Source organism: Schistosoma haematobium, chromosome 1, assembly GCF_000699445.3.
Source record: "Schistosoma haematobium chromosome 1, whole genome shotgun sequence".
Taxonomy (NCBI): Eukaryota; Metazoa; Platyhelminthes; class Trematoda; order Strigeidida; family Schistosomatidae; genus Schistosoma; species Schistosoma haematobium.
In genome coordinates this window covers 16,686,448-16,706,566 of record NC_067196.1, presented here as the reverse complement: position 1 = coordinate 16,706,566, position 20,119 = coordinate 16,686,448, and the positions used below count along the sequence as shown (strand labels likewise).

General features: G+C 30.8%; 1 protein-coding gene across 1 annotated transcript in view; it reads right to left on the bottom strand.

Moving 5' to 3' along the window:
* The window catches only part of SLC9B2_1 (Sodium/hydrogen exchanger 9B2), a 62,475-nt gene that overhangs the window by 38,148 nt on the left and 4,208 nt on the right, over nt 1-20,119 (bottom strand). The window contains exon 2 of the mRNA XM_012941927.2: nt 2,441-3,147. Within this exon, the coding sequence (XP_012797381.1) occupies nt 2,441-2,924 (484 nt within the window). The 5' untranslated portion in view covers nt 2,925-3,147. The remainder of the gene's footprint in view (nt 1-2,440; nt 3,148-20,119) is intronic.

The window sequence follows — 20,119 nt, the reverse complement described above, 5'->3', positions numbered from 1 at the left end:
CATTAACCTAATTGTAAAATTCAGGCTTGTGTATTATTTCATGTGCTCAATTAATTCTATATAATTCAAAATATATATTATATTCACTGAATGTCATTATATTAAAGCTCGAAGTATAAATAATCGTAATGAATATATAATGTTGTTGCAGTATGAAAACATTGACTTAACGTTTTCATCGTCTGAGCCACAGTGTCTCCTTAGGGAAACCATTTAATTTCTGGAAAATAATTTTTGAACTCAACCATAAAATCGCTTAAATTTCCACAAAACCTCCTTCTGATATTAATCATCATATGCTCACTAGAGATATTTCCTGGAGTTCTAGTGAGAAGCAGTGATCAGTGGAGTTCAACCTAGTCTGTTGTGAGATAGTAACTCATAGATGATAATGGTAGATGTGTCTCTCAATTTCATGGATTGGTTGAAGTTAGACATTAACACCGTTGAATAGCGACCGGCTCAGTGGTCTAGTGAATAAGCATTCGCTCGCGAGACCGATAGGTCCTGGGTTCGAATCTCGAAAGGCGGTATCGTGGATGAGTACTGCTGAGGATTCCTACACTAGGATGAAACGGTCGTCCAGTGCTTGCAGGTTTTCCATGGTGGTCTGACTTTAATCGACTCATGAATTCAACTATAAAATAATTTTTATGTTATTGTCTCTAAAATCATGTTATTTATGTCAATGAAGATATTGTTAGAGTATTTGTCAAAAGTGATGTAGAAAAATGTCTATATCTTGAAAATTTAAGAATCTACCTTTGCGATTAATGCTTCATGTGATTGTTATATCTCGTTATGCAATATTCCTTTTTTTTCTTGCAATAACCGTATACCTAATTATAACATTACAATATACAAAAATTCTGTGTTTTTATCTGCACCAAGCATAAAGTCTCATAAAATACAATTAACAGAGGAACAAATACAAGTAAGATGTGTAATTCATTTGTAACAATGGAGAAAATAAATTTCTTTTTTATACTTTTTTAATTGAAAATTGGTATGTTTCTAAAATTGTTTTGATCAGTTATTCAATAGTTTAACTATTCGGATCATAATCGATTGATTAGCTGTCTACATCTACATCAATTCCGACAGTTCAGTAGCATCATGAGATTTAAAGCAAATAAGTCCCTTGTAACTGATGGCATAAGAAAATGGACTTAATAAATGAGCTAGTTTATAAAAGAAATCTAAAGTGTATTTGATAACTTAACAGTCATATATGAATATTTCTATGTTCTAGTAATAATGATGTATCAAATTTAATGGATCACATTGGTTGCATAAAGTTTCCAGACTTATGATCAATTATTAGATGATTTTTTGATTGGAATGTTTTGACTATTATGGTATACGAATGAAGACGTAGAAAGCTTTGGAAAAACTGATTTGTGGAGGGAAGGTACAAATCATTTTATGATATATTTGACGAGTTTATGAGTGAAAGACTTGGGCTATCGCAGCACTTAGTTTATCCAGACCAACTTTCAGGTGATCCTTAACGAACAGCACATAATCTTATGTACTCAAATATTGTTTCAGGAGTGTGAAATTTTAAATGGCTAGATCCAACAACCATTCATGATTATAGTAATAACGTAATAAAAAATGTCGACTGTATGATGTAGCTAATGTAGTGAATATCTAAGAATTTTGGTAATATAAAAATCCATTGAGTGTAGATTTGGAAAATCCTCTTCAATTTATAACTGATCCAAGGATTTGTTAAAGATAAGTTGGCTTTAGGGCTGCCATAATTTTTATTTACCAGGTTACATACTCCTGTAGAGCATGTTCTATTGTCCATACAAAGAGTTCTACAGCACTTCCGAACTCATTTCCGAGCACCAGGTATCATGACTATCAGAAAATGAGTCAAAATTTACTCATTAATCCCCTGTCTGAGCGTCTATTCATCGCTTATCATAGATTTTCACCAGAATCTTCATTTAATTTCACAAACTGTTTGTAAAGGAAGTTGGATGGGAAATTTGTGGATAGCAGATGACTTGATGATCCATCAATTTAAACCTGATCTGTATGCAGAAGCGATATATTCAATCTCATACTTTATCATTGCTGTAATCCCCCCCATTCTTAGTTTGTAGGTTGTCTTTGACAAATGTCCATCTCTTATTTGTCTTCTTTGTATTCATTTAAGTGGATATTTATCTTTCGCATCCCTCTTTGTGTTGTCTTATTCTTATTGCCCTTTGATTATTATGCAATTATATTCGATAGATCAAATGTCTGATTAACTTTTAATATGTTTAGACATTTCTGAATAAAATGTCAACCATAGTAAAAGAGACCATCATGAAGATTTTCTTTCTTAACCTGTATTTCATTCCACGCAGATTAAAATATATACCTTCCTATTGATTTTATTAAAATGATTCATGAATTACATGTATAACACAATAAAACATACCTAATAGTCCAGGTAAATGTAGAAGTTCCATTATCTCACCAAACATAAAACCAAAACCATAGAAAATAAGTATACTTAACGCTTCACCATGACGACATTCAAGTGCTTTTTCAAATTTATTCCCTGAGAATTGATTATCATTCATAGAATTATTTGTTAATTGATCTATTCTTTTTATGATAGAAATAAATCGACATTGTGGTGGTAATGCAATACTTGGTTTAATTGATATAATACATGCATATATAGCTAATAAAAATAATCCATATGTAAATATACTACTTAAATGTGTATAAATCCATAATAATAATTTAGATAACCATATAGGTAATTTTATATGTTTTAAACATAATTTACAATGATTATTAAATTTTTTTTGATATTTTTTTAATTGACTATTTTTTTTATTTGTATGAATTTGTTGAAATTCTAAATTATTATTATTATTGTCAATATCTTGATTGAAATTTTTTTCATAATTCATTTTAGATAAATCAATATTTATTGATTTTCAATATTTTCATCAATTTATTGATTATAATCAATTATTCATATAGAATCATGATTTATATTGATTGTTTAATGTGAATAATTGGATTGAGTAGATTATGATTGAAATAAATATTGATTATTTATAATTGAATTATCAAGTGAATTATTGGTTTCATTAATTGTATCAAAACTTTCACGATCATTCAATAAGGATACTATTTTCAAAAATAAAAAAAAGAATCGAAAACTTTAATCAATATGAATATGAATAGAACAGAGGTTTGAAATGTTAAGATAATAATTGAAGTAAACTTTATAGGGAACATTATCATATATCAAGTTCTGGTCTCTTTTTTTCCATAAACAGTTACTATACTAATATTATGCTTTACTAGTGTCTATTATGATCCATTTATTTCTCCGTTATTTAGTAATAATTAACTTATGATTATTAATAGACTGCTAGGTTTTAAACTATCACAAGTTCACTTAATCTGTGAACGAGAACAAGACTCCGTGACCATAGACCAGTAAGCTAGCTATTTGATGCGTCACAGCCCCGCTAACTAGAGGAAGAAGTTCAAGCTTGGAATGGGGAAGTATTTTTTGCAAAACAGTCAGAAACGAGCGATAACAACAAACACAATTCAAAACGTATATATACAATGCAAAACCGTCCTTGAGTTCTTTCAGGATGCCGTCGAGTTGGATACTTCTGTGGAAAATTGTGAAGTATTATCTAGATCCTGACATTGTTGAGATTTTTTATCATTATTTACGATCGACTTTTTATGTCTTTACTGAATATTCATTGTTATTTAGTGAAAACTTGATTAACTTAAACTTATGTTCAATCACATCTTGGAAAATCAGTCTAAACGATTAGTTTCCAATATCGAGTTTAGATTACATACGTTTACTGAGGGTTAACACATACATTTTTGCATTATTCTTACTGGAAAATATTTTTGGTGTCTGTAAATATATGAGACAGAGAATCGTTTTTATGCGACAATGCTCCATAAAAATAAGAAATGAATGAGGTTGCATTTTATCAATTCCTGATCAGGTGTACAACATAGTATCTTATAGGAACTATAACTGGATGTGTCATAAAAATAGATATTTGCCTCCCAAGAAGTCAAATCAACAGTAATCAGTTTATATAAACACTTGTTATAACTTGAATGAGCAGTTTAAAAGAAACTGGGAGACAAGAATGAAAGAAACTGCGTCTATATGGTCAAAGGTATTAAGTGTAATAGTGAATATGAAGGAGAAATATCCAGGTAATTAAATATGAAAGTGAGGGAACACTAGCGATATTTGGAATGCATTTCTGAATCGTTTACATATTTAAAAACGTTTCAGAATAGATCAGTAATTATATACTGCTCTTTAGAACCGGAAAATTAGTGGAGACAAAAAAGTATTTACTTCTTAAAAAGAACAAATAACAACTGAATTCCTAGACATATGCGATGAATATAAACAATGTGAATAGAATAAATGAAATACAGATAGTTGTGTCATGGCAATGGTTGATTAATTAATGAAAATTCTATCGACCATGACTCCAACAATAACAGATCTTTTAGTCAGTTATTTTGCTTATATATGTCTTCAAATACTCCCAGTTTAACATGACCATTATCAATAAATACACACTTCAATGGATTTCATATGTACTCTTATATACTCATATGTACTTTTAGTATTATCATAAACAAAACGGTCACTTCACTTGTAAACTTAGGATGAGGCCTCATTTGTTCACTTAATTATCACAACCATAACATACATAAGCACACTCACTCATATGTTAAACGAAGTACAGATAAGGTGACTCATATTCTTAATATCTATATAAATTCAGGATTTAAACAAGGTTAAACAAGTGTTCGTATAGAATTGTTTTAAAATTGTATTTGCCTTTGATAATCTTGATTTTCACTATTTCTTAGGAGAAATTTGAATAGATAAGCCAAGAGAAAAATTTCAAATAATTTCAATTTCAATTTCTGGGATTATTTCAAATACAGTTTTTACATTTAATATCACTAAGATCCTGATTAAAGTAGAAAGATATTTCATCTAAGTGTTTATAACGTTTGGGAGTGAATATCTATAATCCATAACATGTTTAGATCTCATTACAAGTCCATCTTCGACAAACTAAATTGGAATTCAGTTAACAATACTGTAAACTATTTTTAACTTCCAATTCAAATGTTATAACTAATAATGCCAATAGTTGAAATCATGAGTCAATTGAAGCTAGACCATCATGGAAAAACTGGAATCACTGGACGGCCGTTTCGTTCTACTGTGGGGCTCCTCAGCAGTGCACATCCACGATGTGTTTTGCTATACTTTAGTCTAGAAAAGTAAAAACAAACAGACTGTTTTCTGTTCTGACTGTAGTTTTTTGTGTTGTTTCTTAATTACGGATATTTAATGAAAAATGTGTTGAAAAAGTTTGTGAAATGTAATTAAATAAGAATCGATTTATTAATTAAAGCAATTAGTCCCTTTGATAAATTTCGATAGTGTAATAAAAAGATGCAGATTATCAGAACTATATATATATATATATATATATATATATATATATATATATATTAACGCAATACATTTCAAACCATCTGATCACACATTTACTTGTTAAGAACATTTATGCATAGAAATAAAAGGTCAACTAGACTAGAAATGGAAGGTAAAAGGAAACAAGGATAATAAATAAAATAGTTTGAAAACAATTTTAGATGAGACTATAATTTATGGACTGCGTTTGAGCGACGCTATATTGACCTTGAGAGTGTCCACCTAATAACCAGGAACGAATAAAGGCTATAAACCTGTTTGAGGAATTAGAATTATGATTTACAGTTGATGGTTAAGGTTAAGAATTAGATTTAGAATTTTCATCACGAACTGACATCAGCTATAATGCCAAAACTTTATTTACCTAAGTGGGTGAATTGATTACGCGCCAACATCCGAGACCTGTTATCTTATACCTGATTGGTTTGTCCATAAATTATAGTCCCTTCCCCAATTCGAAAACTCATCATTCCTGATAATGAGGTATTATTATGATTGAATATTGTCGACAGTTAACACTTATTTGACTGTTTTTCAAATTAAATGAAATACTGTATGGTACTACAAATCACATTAAATTTATGTCAGTAATCTTAAGGAGGTTCGTGAAATGATTCTAAAATCATCGTTTGATTTTAAAACAGGATTATTTAACATTTGAATATTCTTTGAACTTTCAAATTTTTAAAAGACGGTAGTTTAATGTTATTACATGAAGAATTAGAGATAAAATACACTTTTACCGATTATAAACAGCTCAATTATAGATTTACCAGTAGTCACAGAAATATGTACAACATTAAAAATTTGAAGCTGCTTTAAAAAATGAAGAGGTTAGAGATGCCACTAGACCCATATGAATACAAACGATCTCCACAATTTCATACCGATAATTAGAATATACCCATTTTTGATCAGCTTTAAGATAAAATTCAAAGATATTTAATGAGTAGCCGTAACCAGTGAAGTTCAGCTATGTCATATGTGAAGAAAGTACTCACGGAAGAGAATGAAGTTGGTCGCTCAATATTGTGGACTGATTGAAGTTAGATTTGTATACGGCTGAGTCCTAGTTCCGTGTTATAAAGGTTAGACGTTCACACCTGAGATCAAAGGTCTTGGGTTGGATACCCACATACAGGGTTGCAGTTGCTTGCTGTTGATGAGTCTCGTATTAGGACAAATCGGCCACGCAGTGTTTACCGGGGTTGTCTAAATTAGATCGACTTGTGAACTCAATAAAACTCATATAGTTATGACCCTCAAATGTATAGTTTTGATTGTTGGAATCCGTGATACAGATTTAGACCTATAGAAATTGTTTGTTTTACGAGGTCATTCATACTTCTTCAAATGGAGAACTATCGGTTGTGTGTTTATTTTTTACACATATTAAATGTAGTTCAGATAATATCCACACTGTTAATATTCATTTAACAATAAGATTTAGAAAGCACGACTACCAATACTCATTGATGTAGCATCAACTTATCTAGTATTTGGTCATTATAACATTTCGATTCTGAAATTAATTTAATTTCGGAAGTATCATAGTTCAGATAAACATTCCGAAACTACCAGTGTGGTAGTTTCTTATTTCAATAACCATTAACAGCTGAATTCAATTTTTTTTAAAATAAATGAATGAATATTATCACGAATCGCAAGCATAATCAGATCTGAGTTAAGAAGACTAAAAACATATTTGATTACACTAAACAGTATTTAAGTGGTTACAGATTTCAACGATGTCAAATACATATGATGAACCTGAAATACTAAGTACCTATCAAAGTGTTATAAAATAGCGAATTATAATGTAAAGGTATTTAAAATCCGATGGGTTTTGTGAATATTATAGTAATTTCAATCGTTAAGATCATGAGTCAGTTGAAGCTAGACCATCATGGAAAACCTGGAAGCATTGGACGGTCGTTTCGTCCTATTGTGGGACTCTTCAGCAGTGAACATCCAAGACCTCAACCCCTGCGAGATTTGAACTCAGGAACTACTTGTTTCGCGCGCGAACACTTGACCACTAGACCACTGAGCCGCCATCCAACGGTGGTAACGTCTAACTTCAACTAATCCACGAAATGAAAAATATTCACATCAAATCAACTTCTTCTACATATACACTGTATTCATCTTTTATCTAACAAAAGTATTATAAAGTCCATTATTGAACTGATTTACAGTTAAGAACTGTACAACAGAGCTTTACTAATGAATACTGTACTATGAACAGTTGACTTTCAATACTATACAATTTAAATAATATTCCTTGGCCTTATAATTTTTAGTTAAATAAATCTATAAAAAGAATAGAAATATCACCTCTACAGTATAGATTATATGTAAAGTAAGATAATATTAAATAAAGAAAATTAATAGCTTACATTAAAGTGTATAATTAATAACAACACTAATAATAACTTTATTCAAAGCTATCAATTCTGGTATAAAATAGAATTTTGACTGATTGAAATCATGAATCAATTAAAGCTAGACCACCATGGAAAACCTGGAAGCACTGGACGACCGTTTCAAATCTCTCACGGTGCAGGATTGTGGAATGCCCACTGCTGAGAAGTCCCATACTAGGACGAAACGGCCGTCCAATGCTTTGGGGGTTTCCATGGTGATCTAGCTTTAATTGACTCATCCACAAAACCCCTACTAATAAGTCTTAATAGTTGCATTATTCATATGTAACATTTCATTAGAATACTTATTTTAATTTTTAAGGTAAAGAATTCAGTACCACAGTGCTTTATAATTCTTTTTTACACAAAAATCACCTTATCCAAATAACCAATTACGAAAGTGATAAATATTAAATGTTTAATTTCGATTATTTGTATACTAAATTTACAGATCATTGTTGATAAGCTTACTTTAACTAGTGTTATTACTCATTAGCTAATTTTATTTCTTATTGTTGTTGGAATATTCACTTTTTGTTTATTGTTTCGTTCTTTTTTTTTTATTTATTTAGAAAAATGAATTCACAAATTTAAGGTCAACTTAACATGGATTCTTTCTTTTTTTTCTCTTCATCTTTTTCTTCTTTTTCCTTCTCTTCTTTCTATTTACTTATCGTTAAACAAAATAGAATTAAAAGTTTTCCAGGACAATGATTATTATCTTTATAGTATTCATTACAATTTTATTCTTTAAATTAATTAATTAACTATTGAAATAAGAGAAAATGATTTTTATATTATTTTATAAAAATATTTAATTTAACATGAATATATTTACTATTTGTATATATATAGAGGGAATAGTGTAATTCTTTCTATAGGAAGTGAATTATTTTTTTGTATTTTTTATAAATATTATTTTCGAAATATCCTCCTAATGTGTGTTCTGAATTGAAAGGGAACAAAAATAGAAAAAAAAGTTACTCTTCCCAATGTTTTTTTGTTGTTATGGTTGTTATTGTTGTTGTTGTTGTTGTTGCTCTACTATTTAATTAGATGATAATATTACCTTGACGAATAAATCCATTACATAATTTAATTATTTATGCTTGACCTGATTTAGTTTTGTTTTAGTTTTTGTTTTTTTTTGTTTTTTTAAAAAATACATTTTAGTATTATTTAAAGAAAAAAAGAAAAAAAAAGAAAACGAAATACTGAATTCATCATATTCAATTGTCAGTTTTTTGTCAAACAATGTTTCATTAGAGATAATAATAAATTTAGATAAGTGTAAAGTAAAAAAAAAATTATTTGTTGATTTATTTATACTCGTTTATTTTTTAAAAGAAAAAAACGATCAACATATGCTCACTAGTGACTGGCTTCAAGAGGTATATCCTGGAGTTCTAGCGAGAAGCAGTGACCAGTGGAGTTCAACTGGGTCAGTTGTGAGATAGTAACTCATCGATGAAAATGGTAGATGTGTCTCTCAATTTCGTGGATTAGTTGAAGTTAAACATTAACACCAATGAATGCCGGCTCAGTGGTTTAGTTAGTTAAGCGCCTGGTGCGAGACTGATAGGTTGATATGTTCTGGATTCGAATCCCGCGAGGCTATATCGTGGATGCGCAATGCTGAGGAGTCCCACAATAGGATGAAACGGCTGTCCAGTGCTTCCAGGTTTTCCATGGTTGTCTAGCTTCAATTGACTCAGGATCTCAACTGTCGATATTATTATGTAACATTTAATCTTTCACTGACTAATTACGTAGTATTTTGTTTAAGGAAAAACAGATTTCATGAAAAAATGTAGACTTTGAAATAATGAAGAAGATTTGTAGCTCGGGTAGATAATTTTGATGACGTTATATTCTCTAAGCTCTATGATCAAACCGACTAGCTCAGAGAAAAAAACACTCCAACAAATATTTTCCCTTAATAAACAAAGTCTATTAACATGTACAATTTTAAATAATTGCTAAATTTAAATTCAATTAGTATTGTTTACTTGTATCTTTCTATTGTTATTTAGGATTGCAATTGAACAGTCTCGTATTGGTATATGTGCATTCTGTGCGGATTGCCTTGATATTGTTTAAATTTACAGGCATTATAAATGAAGATGGAGAGTGGCTAGTAGTGGAATCTAGAACATGTGTTTCGTTTTATTTGGGAGTCGTCAGCAAGATGTGCCTGCATCCCAGAGGTGATAGAATTAATGTTAAAACTTTTAACATTTGATACGAATATACAAATATCTGGATCATTTTTATAGCTAAAGAATATCTGCTTAATTCAATGTCTGAACAGAGGTAAAACAACTGAGTAAAGATTGCTCAGGAAAACATATTTATTAATGAAAGTCCTAGAAATGATTAATTATAAAAAAAACAGTAAATAAGGTTAGATTTACCTAACAATATTATGACTAAGAAAAGATGGATATTCGATGGAAGCGGAATCTAGGACAAATGTTTCGCCCTGTTTGGGATTCGTATTTGGAAAGATTCAAGTAAATAAAACCCAATGAATTTAAACTTCACCACATTGCACAAGCAAGTGGCTATCAGGACTCAGTAGCTAAGTGGATAACGCGATGGCGTTTGAGGCGAACGGTACTGAGTTCGAGTCCCAGAGTGAACATCAAATCTGTGATGCAGGTACATTCCAGCTGACGAGTCCCAAATAGGACGAAACGCGTGTCCTTACTTATAATGCTTGTGATTTAAGACAGTATCGAGGCAATCCACACATGATGCACATATGCCAGTAAGAGACTGCAATCCTAAGTATCAATGGGAAGACTTGAGTAAACAATAACAAGTGAACTTGAAATTAAACCTATATTCAAAACTAAAGATGTAATAAAGCACTGACCCGATTTTAATCAAGATTGATCTCTAAATTATTAAGATTATAATTAAAGTGATGTTACATTAGGAGATCTCTGATAACGCTGTTTAATATGTACCTCATAAAATTGTATCCATTTAGTTTTAGTGATTTAACCTAAAGTATAGAAACATTAAAGAATCAGATTCATAGTGAAATAAATTAATCAGATTAATAATAAAAATATTTTGGTTGATTTAATGTTATTATAGTGACCTTTTATTTCAAAATACTGTTTTTATAATATAACATAAGATTTCTCTCGCTTTTTACCATATTGCATCTAACACTTAAAATTAGTTTTACCTAACTGTTAGTGTAATCAATTGAAATAACACATAAGGAGGGTGTTATATTTTAAGGATTATCACTTTCCAGTTGTTACCATTAAGGACCATAAATGATCAGTCTACTTTGGAGTCTGTATATCCTAAGAATATTTGAACTGTATTGCGTTTTACTTACAAGGGTTTTAGTAAAGCAAGATATTGAGAAACGCTGAAATCTAGAACAAGTATTGCATCCTTTTTGAGACTTGTCAGATGAATAAGCATACATCTTAGTATTACTTTTCATATTGAAACTAGAAGTGAATATCTTTCGCTTCAAAACACAACACACTATCCACCGCGTTAATGAATTCAGATAGCAAACGATCCACTTGATAGATATGATATTTATAATATTATTAGTATGCCTTTGAATTATTCTGTAGTTGAGATTCAGAACTGGGATAAAGTTAGATCCAGCTGACGAATCTTTAATAGAACCCAAAACTTACCTTAGATTTCCCTAATAGCCACTATCCAATTTTACTAGGAAGAATATCGTTCACGTTTGGAAAGCAGGAAATTACAATAAAAAATAAATACATAATGATATACCTATAATTATTGCTCTTTTATTGATGGCTATAATTATGACTATGAGGATCATGGTGAACCGATCAACTTATCTAATTTATCATTATTTATGTTGATTGTTTTCTAGGGACCTATGTTTGGATTGGTCTCAGCTATTCACTTATTTCAATCCTGCATAATATTTCTTCATATAAATGTTACCGAATACAAAAAGTTTAATTATCTTTCATACAGATTCAGAATACGTATGACCATTCTAAATTTTAGGTCTACTACTTATATTGGTCTTAGTTAATTTCACTTAAAATTAACAATTTAAAAACTATTGTATCATAGAAGTAATTGAACTCGCGCCTATTTTATCACTAACAAAAAATATTTTTTTTAAAAACCAAAAAAATCCTTTTCATAATCTCGGTAAATCTTAATCAACTAATAACAGCGGTCTAGTTGGTTAAGCGCTTGGCGCGATACTGTTAGGCCCTGGGTTCGAATCTCGCAGGGTGCGGGATCGTGGATGCGCACTGTTGAGGAGCCCCATACTGGGACGAAACGGCCGTCCAGTGCTTCGGAGGTTTCCATGATAATCTAGCTTCAACGGACTCATGATTTCAATCAAAAGCTTAACAAACTCCACAACCACTAAACTGATAATAACAATTATACTGAATTTATGTATTCAATTGTTAATAAGCTTATTTTATTCAAATTATACCGTGTAAACTTACTATCTGAAATGATTTACGAACTGGATAAATTTTTTTTACAAATTAATCTATACCTCATAATTGAAAAAAATCAAATTTATTTTCTTCATTTATAATATGAAGTAATAAATGAAGTATTGAATAGCACGCAATTCCTAAGTTCCTATTTTTTCTCTTTTTCTTCTTGTTCTTCTTACAGTTAATAACTAACCAATATTTTAGAAAAAGGTGGTTAACAGAGTTATTTTATTGATTTACTTGATAGATCTATTGAAAATCAACATTTAGTCACCTTTTATTCATTTAATATGTAGCATCGAAATGTACTTTTAGCGTTTATTAACAGTTGTCTATGCAAAATATTTCGGATCCGTTGGCCAGACACTATCTGCGACAACCTATTATGGGAGAGAACAAACCAGATTAAAGAGGACGAAGAAATCAGGAAGAAGCGCTGGAAGTAGATAGGACATACATTGAGGAAAGCATTCAACTGCGTCACAAGGCAAGTCCTCATATAGAATCCTCAAGGCCGAAGGAGAAGAAGAAGACCAAAGAACACATTACGCTGAGAAATGGAGACAGACATGAGAAGAATGAACAAAAATTGGATAGAACTGGAAAGGAAGGACCAGGATAGATTGGGTTGGAGAATGCTGGTCGGTGGCCTATGCTTCATTAGGAGTAACAGGCTTAAGTAAGCAAGTATCTAATTTTACTTATACTGCTATATTTATAGTATGTTACAATTCAAAAAATATACAAACACTAGATATCCATACTACTGACGTTTTCGTGATATTCTGCGTGTTCAACTCCGTACATGAATAGTTTATCATTCCATAACTTATCTTACTAAGATTTAAGATTATTATAATAAAGTTTTGCCACAAATATAATCACACTAGTGAATGTCTATACAACCAACACAATATAACAAGAAAATATATTTAAAAACAGGTGAAATTTTACATAAATGTAAAAAGAATCAGTAATAAGAGTTAAAGAGGATTTCTGAAATGAATATTCCCTTCTTCCTTTCTGTGGTAATATGATATTATGAAAGAAAAAGATAATTAGACTTTGAAATTGTTAACCTAATGCTTATTTTATAAGCGAGTTTCCCCTTATATTAAACAGGAATTCTACTCAATACATCATTTTGAATGTTAAACAGTAATTGAAAATAAAGTATACATCCAATCGAAATACCTAAATGTTACTTATTTTACTTATAAACTACTAATAAATATAAGTACTATAGAACAGAGAAACATTAACATTCTTTGAGTTTCTTCTAATGATACATTTTAAATCGTTCAACTTTTAAAGCTTGATCAAATTATTTTTATCGGTAAGAGGAGTTGTGGGGATTGTAGTATTTTCTCGCAAGATCATGGATCGATTAAAGTTAGACATTAACACCGTTGGAGGCTGGCTCAGTAGTTTAGAGGTGAAGTGTTCGTGAGCGAGACCTAAGATCCTGGGTTCAACCTCTATGTATGGGGCCGTCGATGCACACTGATAAGAAGTCCCATGCAGAAACAAAACCACCTTCCAGTGCTTCCAGGTTTTTAATATTAGTCTAGATTAGATATACTCGTGAATTCAGCTGTTTAAAAATATATTTCTCTAAGTTTTGACCTTTTTTCAGACAGGTTTCGTGATTATTCAAATGTTTTTTTCTGTTTTATTTACTTACCTTTGGTAAACAAATTATTCTAAGGATTAAAAAATAAAATTTTAAAATCGAACTGCATTGTGTTTGTTAATAATCATCACAATTTTTTTCCAATCATTATTTGCATTCTCAGAATGGGTTTTGTGGAGATTTTAGAAATTTCACTGATTGAAATCATGAGTCAATTGAAGCTAGACCATCATGGAAAACCTGGAAGCACTGGGCAGCCGTTTCGTCCTAATATGGGACTCCTCAGCATTACACATCCACGATCCCGCACCTTGCCAGATTCGAACCCAGGACCTACCAGACTCGCGCCAAGCGCTTAACCAACTAGACCAGTGAGCCGGCATCCATAGGTGTTAATGTCTAACTTCAACCAATTCACGAAATTGCGCCACCGTACACCATTGTCTTCAGTGAGTTACTATCTCACAACAGATCTGGTTGTACTCCACTGGTAACGGCTTCTAACTAGAACTCCAGGAATATCTCTTGAAGTCAGTCACTAGTGAGCAGATGATTATTTAATAATTTAATAATTTTGTCCATTGAGATCTAATTCATATTTAATCTTATGACTTTTTATATAAAATGATATTTTTTAAGTGATTTTTTGGGACAAATTTATTATTTGCCTAAAAGTAATTATATTTTACACCATGTGATTACGTAATTACAAAAATATAACAGTTACTGATGGATGATGCAATGTACATATACACACACATCCATAACTACATAGATAGAAGATACTTTTGAAACACTTCATCATAAACAAGTGTATGTATATGAAATAGAAATAATGTTCAATAAATAAGTATATTATGTTTTTATCTGATTAGTCTCTAATTCATCATTATGCTCACAAATGTTATTTTCGTGTTTTAAAGTTAAGTAAACTTATGTCGTTTGGATTTAGTAAGATGGGTTTTATTTTTAGTTCTTTGAAGACTAGGAAATATTCTGAAAGCATTGAAATGTATTTCTTCGAAGTAATCAGTTAGTCAATAATGTTAGGATTCATTATTTAAATAAATGAATAAAAGTAATGTATATAGAAAAAGTCAACACCAACAACAAAAACGTTTTTTAAAATGTGATTCTGCGTACTGAGGAATCCCATGCTAGGACGAAACGGCCGTCCAGTGCCTCCAGGTTTTCCATGGTAGTCTAGCCTCAATCGACTCATGATTTCAATCAAAAACTCAACAAACTCCACAACCACTAAACTGATATTTACTGATACGTTTAATGAACTGAGAATTATTCAGTGTTGATAAAAATAATTTACTTCAGAAGGGTTTTTGTGGATATTATAGTAATTTCAATGGTTGAGATCATGAATTAATTGAAGCTAGATCACCATGGAAAACCTGAAAGCACTGGATGACCGTTTCGTTCTATTATAAGACGCCTTAGCAGTACTCATCCACGACACCGCCTCACGAGATTCCGACCCAGAACCTATTGGTCTCAATCACGAACGCTAAACCACTGGACCACTGAGCTGGCCGGTATCCAACAGTGTTAATGTCTACTTATAACCAATTCACGAAATCGCGCCACCGTTCATCATTGTCATCAGTGAGTTACTATCTCACAGCTGACCCGGTTAAACTCCAGTGGTCACTGCTTCTCACTAGAACTGCAGGAAATACTTCTCGAAGCCAGTCACTAGTGAGCATATAATGATTAATGCCAGAAGGGGTTTTGTGGATATTATAGTAATTTCAATGGTTGAGATCATGAGTCAATTGAAGCTACTTAACAATTTTAAACAAATAAATCAATCAACACAATTGTTTATGATGAAAAACAAACAAACATTTCATTGGTTTTTAACGTCATTTTTCCAAAAACAAAAAAAACATGAATATTAATGACGACACTTTTTCAAATTGTTTATGATGTTTTACACAACCTTATTCAAGAAACGAATGAAATCAGTCACAATCTTAGCAGCCTGTCAGAATAACTGGGTTACTTGTTTCTATCATTCAAATATTTCAGTAAGTTATCTGTTTTCTTGTGTTTTTTTTATAAACATTATTATGTCTGTTAATTTCGTAACCTATTCAGGCGCGTTTATGAAAAGTTTACAACCTTTCACAGTAGAACTTACAAAAAATAAACAGTCAGAGACATTTTGGCTGCTGGTAATATCCATTGAATATGATGAATATTATTCAGATGTTAATTCCTGAAATGTTAATATCTAACTAGTGATCACTTAATATTTATCATCAGGATCGATCAAGAAATAAGAAAAGGAAACTTGGTGAAATACTTTGTGCTGAAAATTCTATATTGTACCGAAAATATATAATACTGAATAAAGCCATTAGTAATAATAATAATAATAATAATAAAATCCAACGACAGAAAACTTATTACGTCTTATAAGTTATTTAATTTTCACGATAATATTTGGAGTTGTAGTCATTGAAAACATTTATTGCATGGCAACAAAAAAGAACATATTATTCTTCTATGATAACCATTGTCTCCCTGTAGGGTAGAGAGTTACTATTAGCAAAAACATACATTAAACGGATTCTAAGGAAAAAAAGTCAAGTTAAGAAGAAATAAAAGTTGAACAACTCAAGAACATATTATACTATATTATGATAATTGATCAAATGAATGTCTATATAAATAATCAATCAATTCATCTATGTGATATTGTACCTTTTTCTTCTTCTTCTACTGTTGCTTCAGAACTTATTAATTGTATATGTGATAAGTTGTATCCTAAATTTATAAGATTCATGATTATGGCTATTTTCTGTTTGTCTTTATATGAAGAAATGAAATAGCCTTCAAGTCGAATTATATATTGGAATAAAATCTTTAATTATTATATATTCCATTAGTAGAGTTTTACTTTGGTTTATTCAAATTACTGTTATTCTGTAGTGATCAAGAACATCAATGGAGACAATCGAATGTGTCTGAGCAAAAAACTCCGGAGCATCTCAATAAAATCTGAGAACCATATTACTTGCTTACTTAAGCCTGTTACTCCCAATGAAGCATAGGCCACCCAATCTATCCTGGGCCTTTCTTTCCAGTTCTATCCAATTGTTGTTCATTTTTCTCATGTCTGTTTCCATTCCTCGGCGTAATGTGTTCTTTGATCTTCCTCTTTTCCCTTGGCTTTGAGGACTTCATGTGGGGGCTTGTCTTGTGATGCAGTTGGGTGCTTTCCTCGATGTGTGTCCTACTTATTGTTAGCGCATGTTCCTGCATTCTTCCTCCGCTACGATCTGGTTTGTTCTCTGCCATAATAGGTTGTTGCTGATAGTGTCTGGCCAACGGATCCGAAGTATTTTGTATAGACAACTGTTAATAAATACCTGTATCTTCTTTAGAAGAGAACCATATAGTAAATCGTTAATTTGCAAATATCAATCCAGCAACTCAAACTTCATCATTCCTGTTGCAAACGTCGATCCATCGTCTCAGATTTCATTGTTCATATGTTATTATACCAATGGGGTTTCGTTCCTGTTCTTTCCTCATCGACCTTCCACTGAAATACATTCTATGCCTGACCACCGCTATGTATTACTTTTGTGAATATAAGTAACCCACATCACAATTCTACAACAGTAAGAGATTAAATATTTATATTTCTATAAAAATTTTTGTTCTTATTCCCTCGTAAACCTTTAATTTGTTTAAATGAAAGTGATGTTGGATAAGTTCTGGAAAAAAAGTGATATTTAAATTTCATCGACTACAATGTTATTGACGAATATACCTTTCAACAAATCTTCTATAATTCCTAACACAAGTGATATTATTCTATTCATCAATTTCTGATTGGTTACAACTGAAGTGAGATTTTAAATTATAGTTGAGAAATGATTTTGTATATCTTAGTTATCTACTGAAATTCTTCCAGGTAAAATTTATATGCTTTTATAACTAAGAACACAACTTCGAAATGATTACTTAAATAAATGTATATTATTGTTTAGATATGTTTCTAATCAATTATCAAGGTATTCTATTATTAATTGAGAAATTCAATTATCGAATATATCAGTTTAGGGGTTGTGGAGATTGTTAAGTTTTTGATTGAGATCATGAACCGATTGATATAAGACCACCATTGAAAACCTGGAAATACCGAAAGGCCGTTTCGTCCTAGTGTGGGACTCCTCAGCAGTGCGCATCCACGATCCCGCTCTCGGGATTCGAACCCAGGGCCTTCAGTTTCGCGCGCGAACACTTAACCTACTGGACCACTGAGCCTGCATCTAACTGTGTTAACGTCTAACCTCAACCAATCCACGAAATTGCTCGACCATCTTCCAATGTACTGAGGTAGACACCTGTTTCTACCCGACACGGATTAGCCCCACTGGTCACGGCTTCAATGGTGGTCTCACATCAATCGGTTCATGATCTCTATCGAATATATGTTTGACCATATCACCATTTTTATATTTCACGTTTATTGGTCACATAAGTATTTGAAAAAATCAATGGTTGGATTGATTAAACTATTTTTTCTCTCGAGATAACCTGACAACTGACAACTAAATATTCACCAGTTATTTAGGGTAAAAAAAATTTTTTCCCGATAAACTAGTACATTTGCAAGATTACAAAAATAAAATTATTCCTATCTTTATGTATATCATTTACAATCACTATACACTATCAGTCTGATGAAAATAAGAGGCTTGAAAAACATAGGATCCAGTAACGTTTAATCACACTTTCATTATATAGATAACTATTGAGTATTCCTCCCTAAGGCCCCAAATATTAAACTTGTGTATACACATTATCTGATTTATAAATCTAGACACATTTTTTGTACAAATCTTACTTCAGGAACTTACAAAACATAAAAAGACCATTGAATAACGTAGCTCAGCGTTAACCAATGCAATAAGTTATACAACCGCCAAAAAACAAATCTAATGAATGGGATGAGACAATTACTCACAATGTTTAATTTTTAGTCATCAGAACACAAGTAGCTTGCAATTATCTATTCATCTATATTTGTTCATTTGTTCCAAAAAAATCTCAGTATCTGAATTATTCGATTGACGTATTCAATTCAACACAATCAAACGTTATACAATCGAATTTATATCATAATTCCGATATTATCATACACAATACTACACTCTATAAAATAGTTCATAACTAGTTAATTAATCGTATAGATTTGTAATGATTGTATTGCACTTTATTTACATTAACCTTGAATATCATCTGTTAGAAATAAACAATATATACCAAAAACAACAAAAACATGGAATAAAACTGTAATAAATCTATTCCCAGTAACTATATACATAAAGTGAGAAAAAAAAGTAGATTCTTTAGTCTCACTAAAAACCTACTTAACCAAGATTTGCAAGATAAGTTAGTGGCAATCAGTTTTTATGTATTTAGTGTTAGTGTGTAGTGAATGAATACTCAAGTACGGTGAACTTATTTGTTTTTTTTTAAGTAGAATTACGCATTGTTTTTTTGTAAAATATGAAGACCATATATTAAATACATCATCTTCACATCTTCATTCAATTGTCTTTTACATACTTCATCATTCGTTTAATCTTGTTGTGTTATGCTTATTGTTATCTAGTTCTCTTCCTTTTCTCTTAATTTCAATCTTTTACTGGTCAACATTCCACTTTCAATTTCTTCTATATACTACTTATGTCTGTTCACATAAATAGCGCATATCAAACTAATACACATTTGACATAACTCAAGATAAATGTTTAGTACTTGAGACAATCGATTTGATAGTAAATATAGTAAACTTTGCAAATATGAAGTTAATTAACTATTCTCATTGCATATCTATTCTCTAAGACATTCATTGAAATATTTTGAATACATTAAAAAAAAAGAAGTATAATAGTAGTAGAAATGCAAGAAACTCAATTTAAAACATTAGCTTATGTTATAGAGCAAATTATTATCTATTACAGTTGTGAATAATTAAAATGTCCTTAAAATATATCATTAACAATTA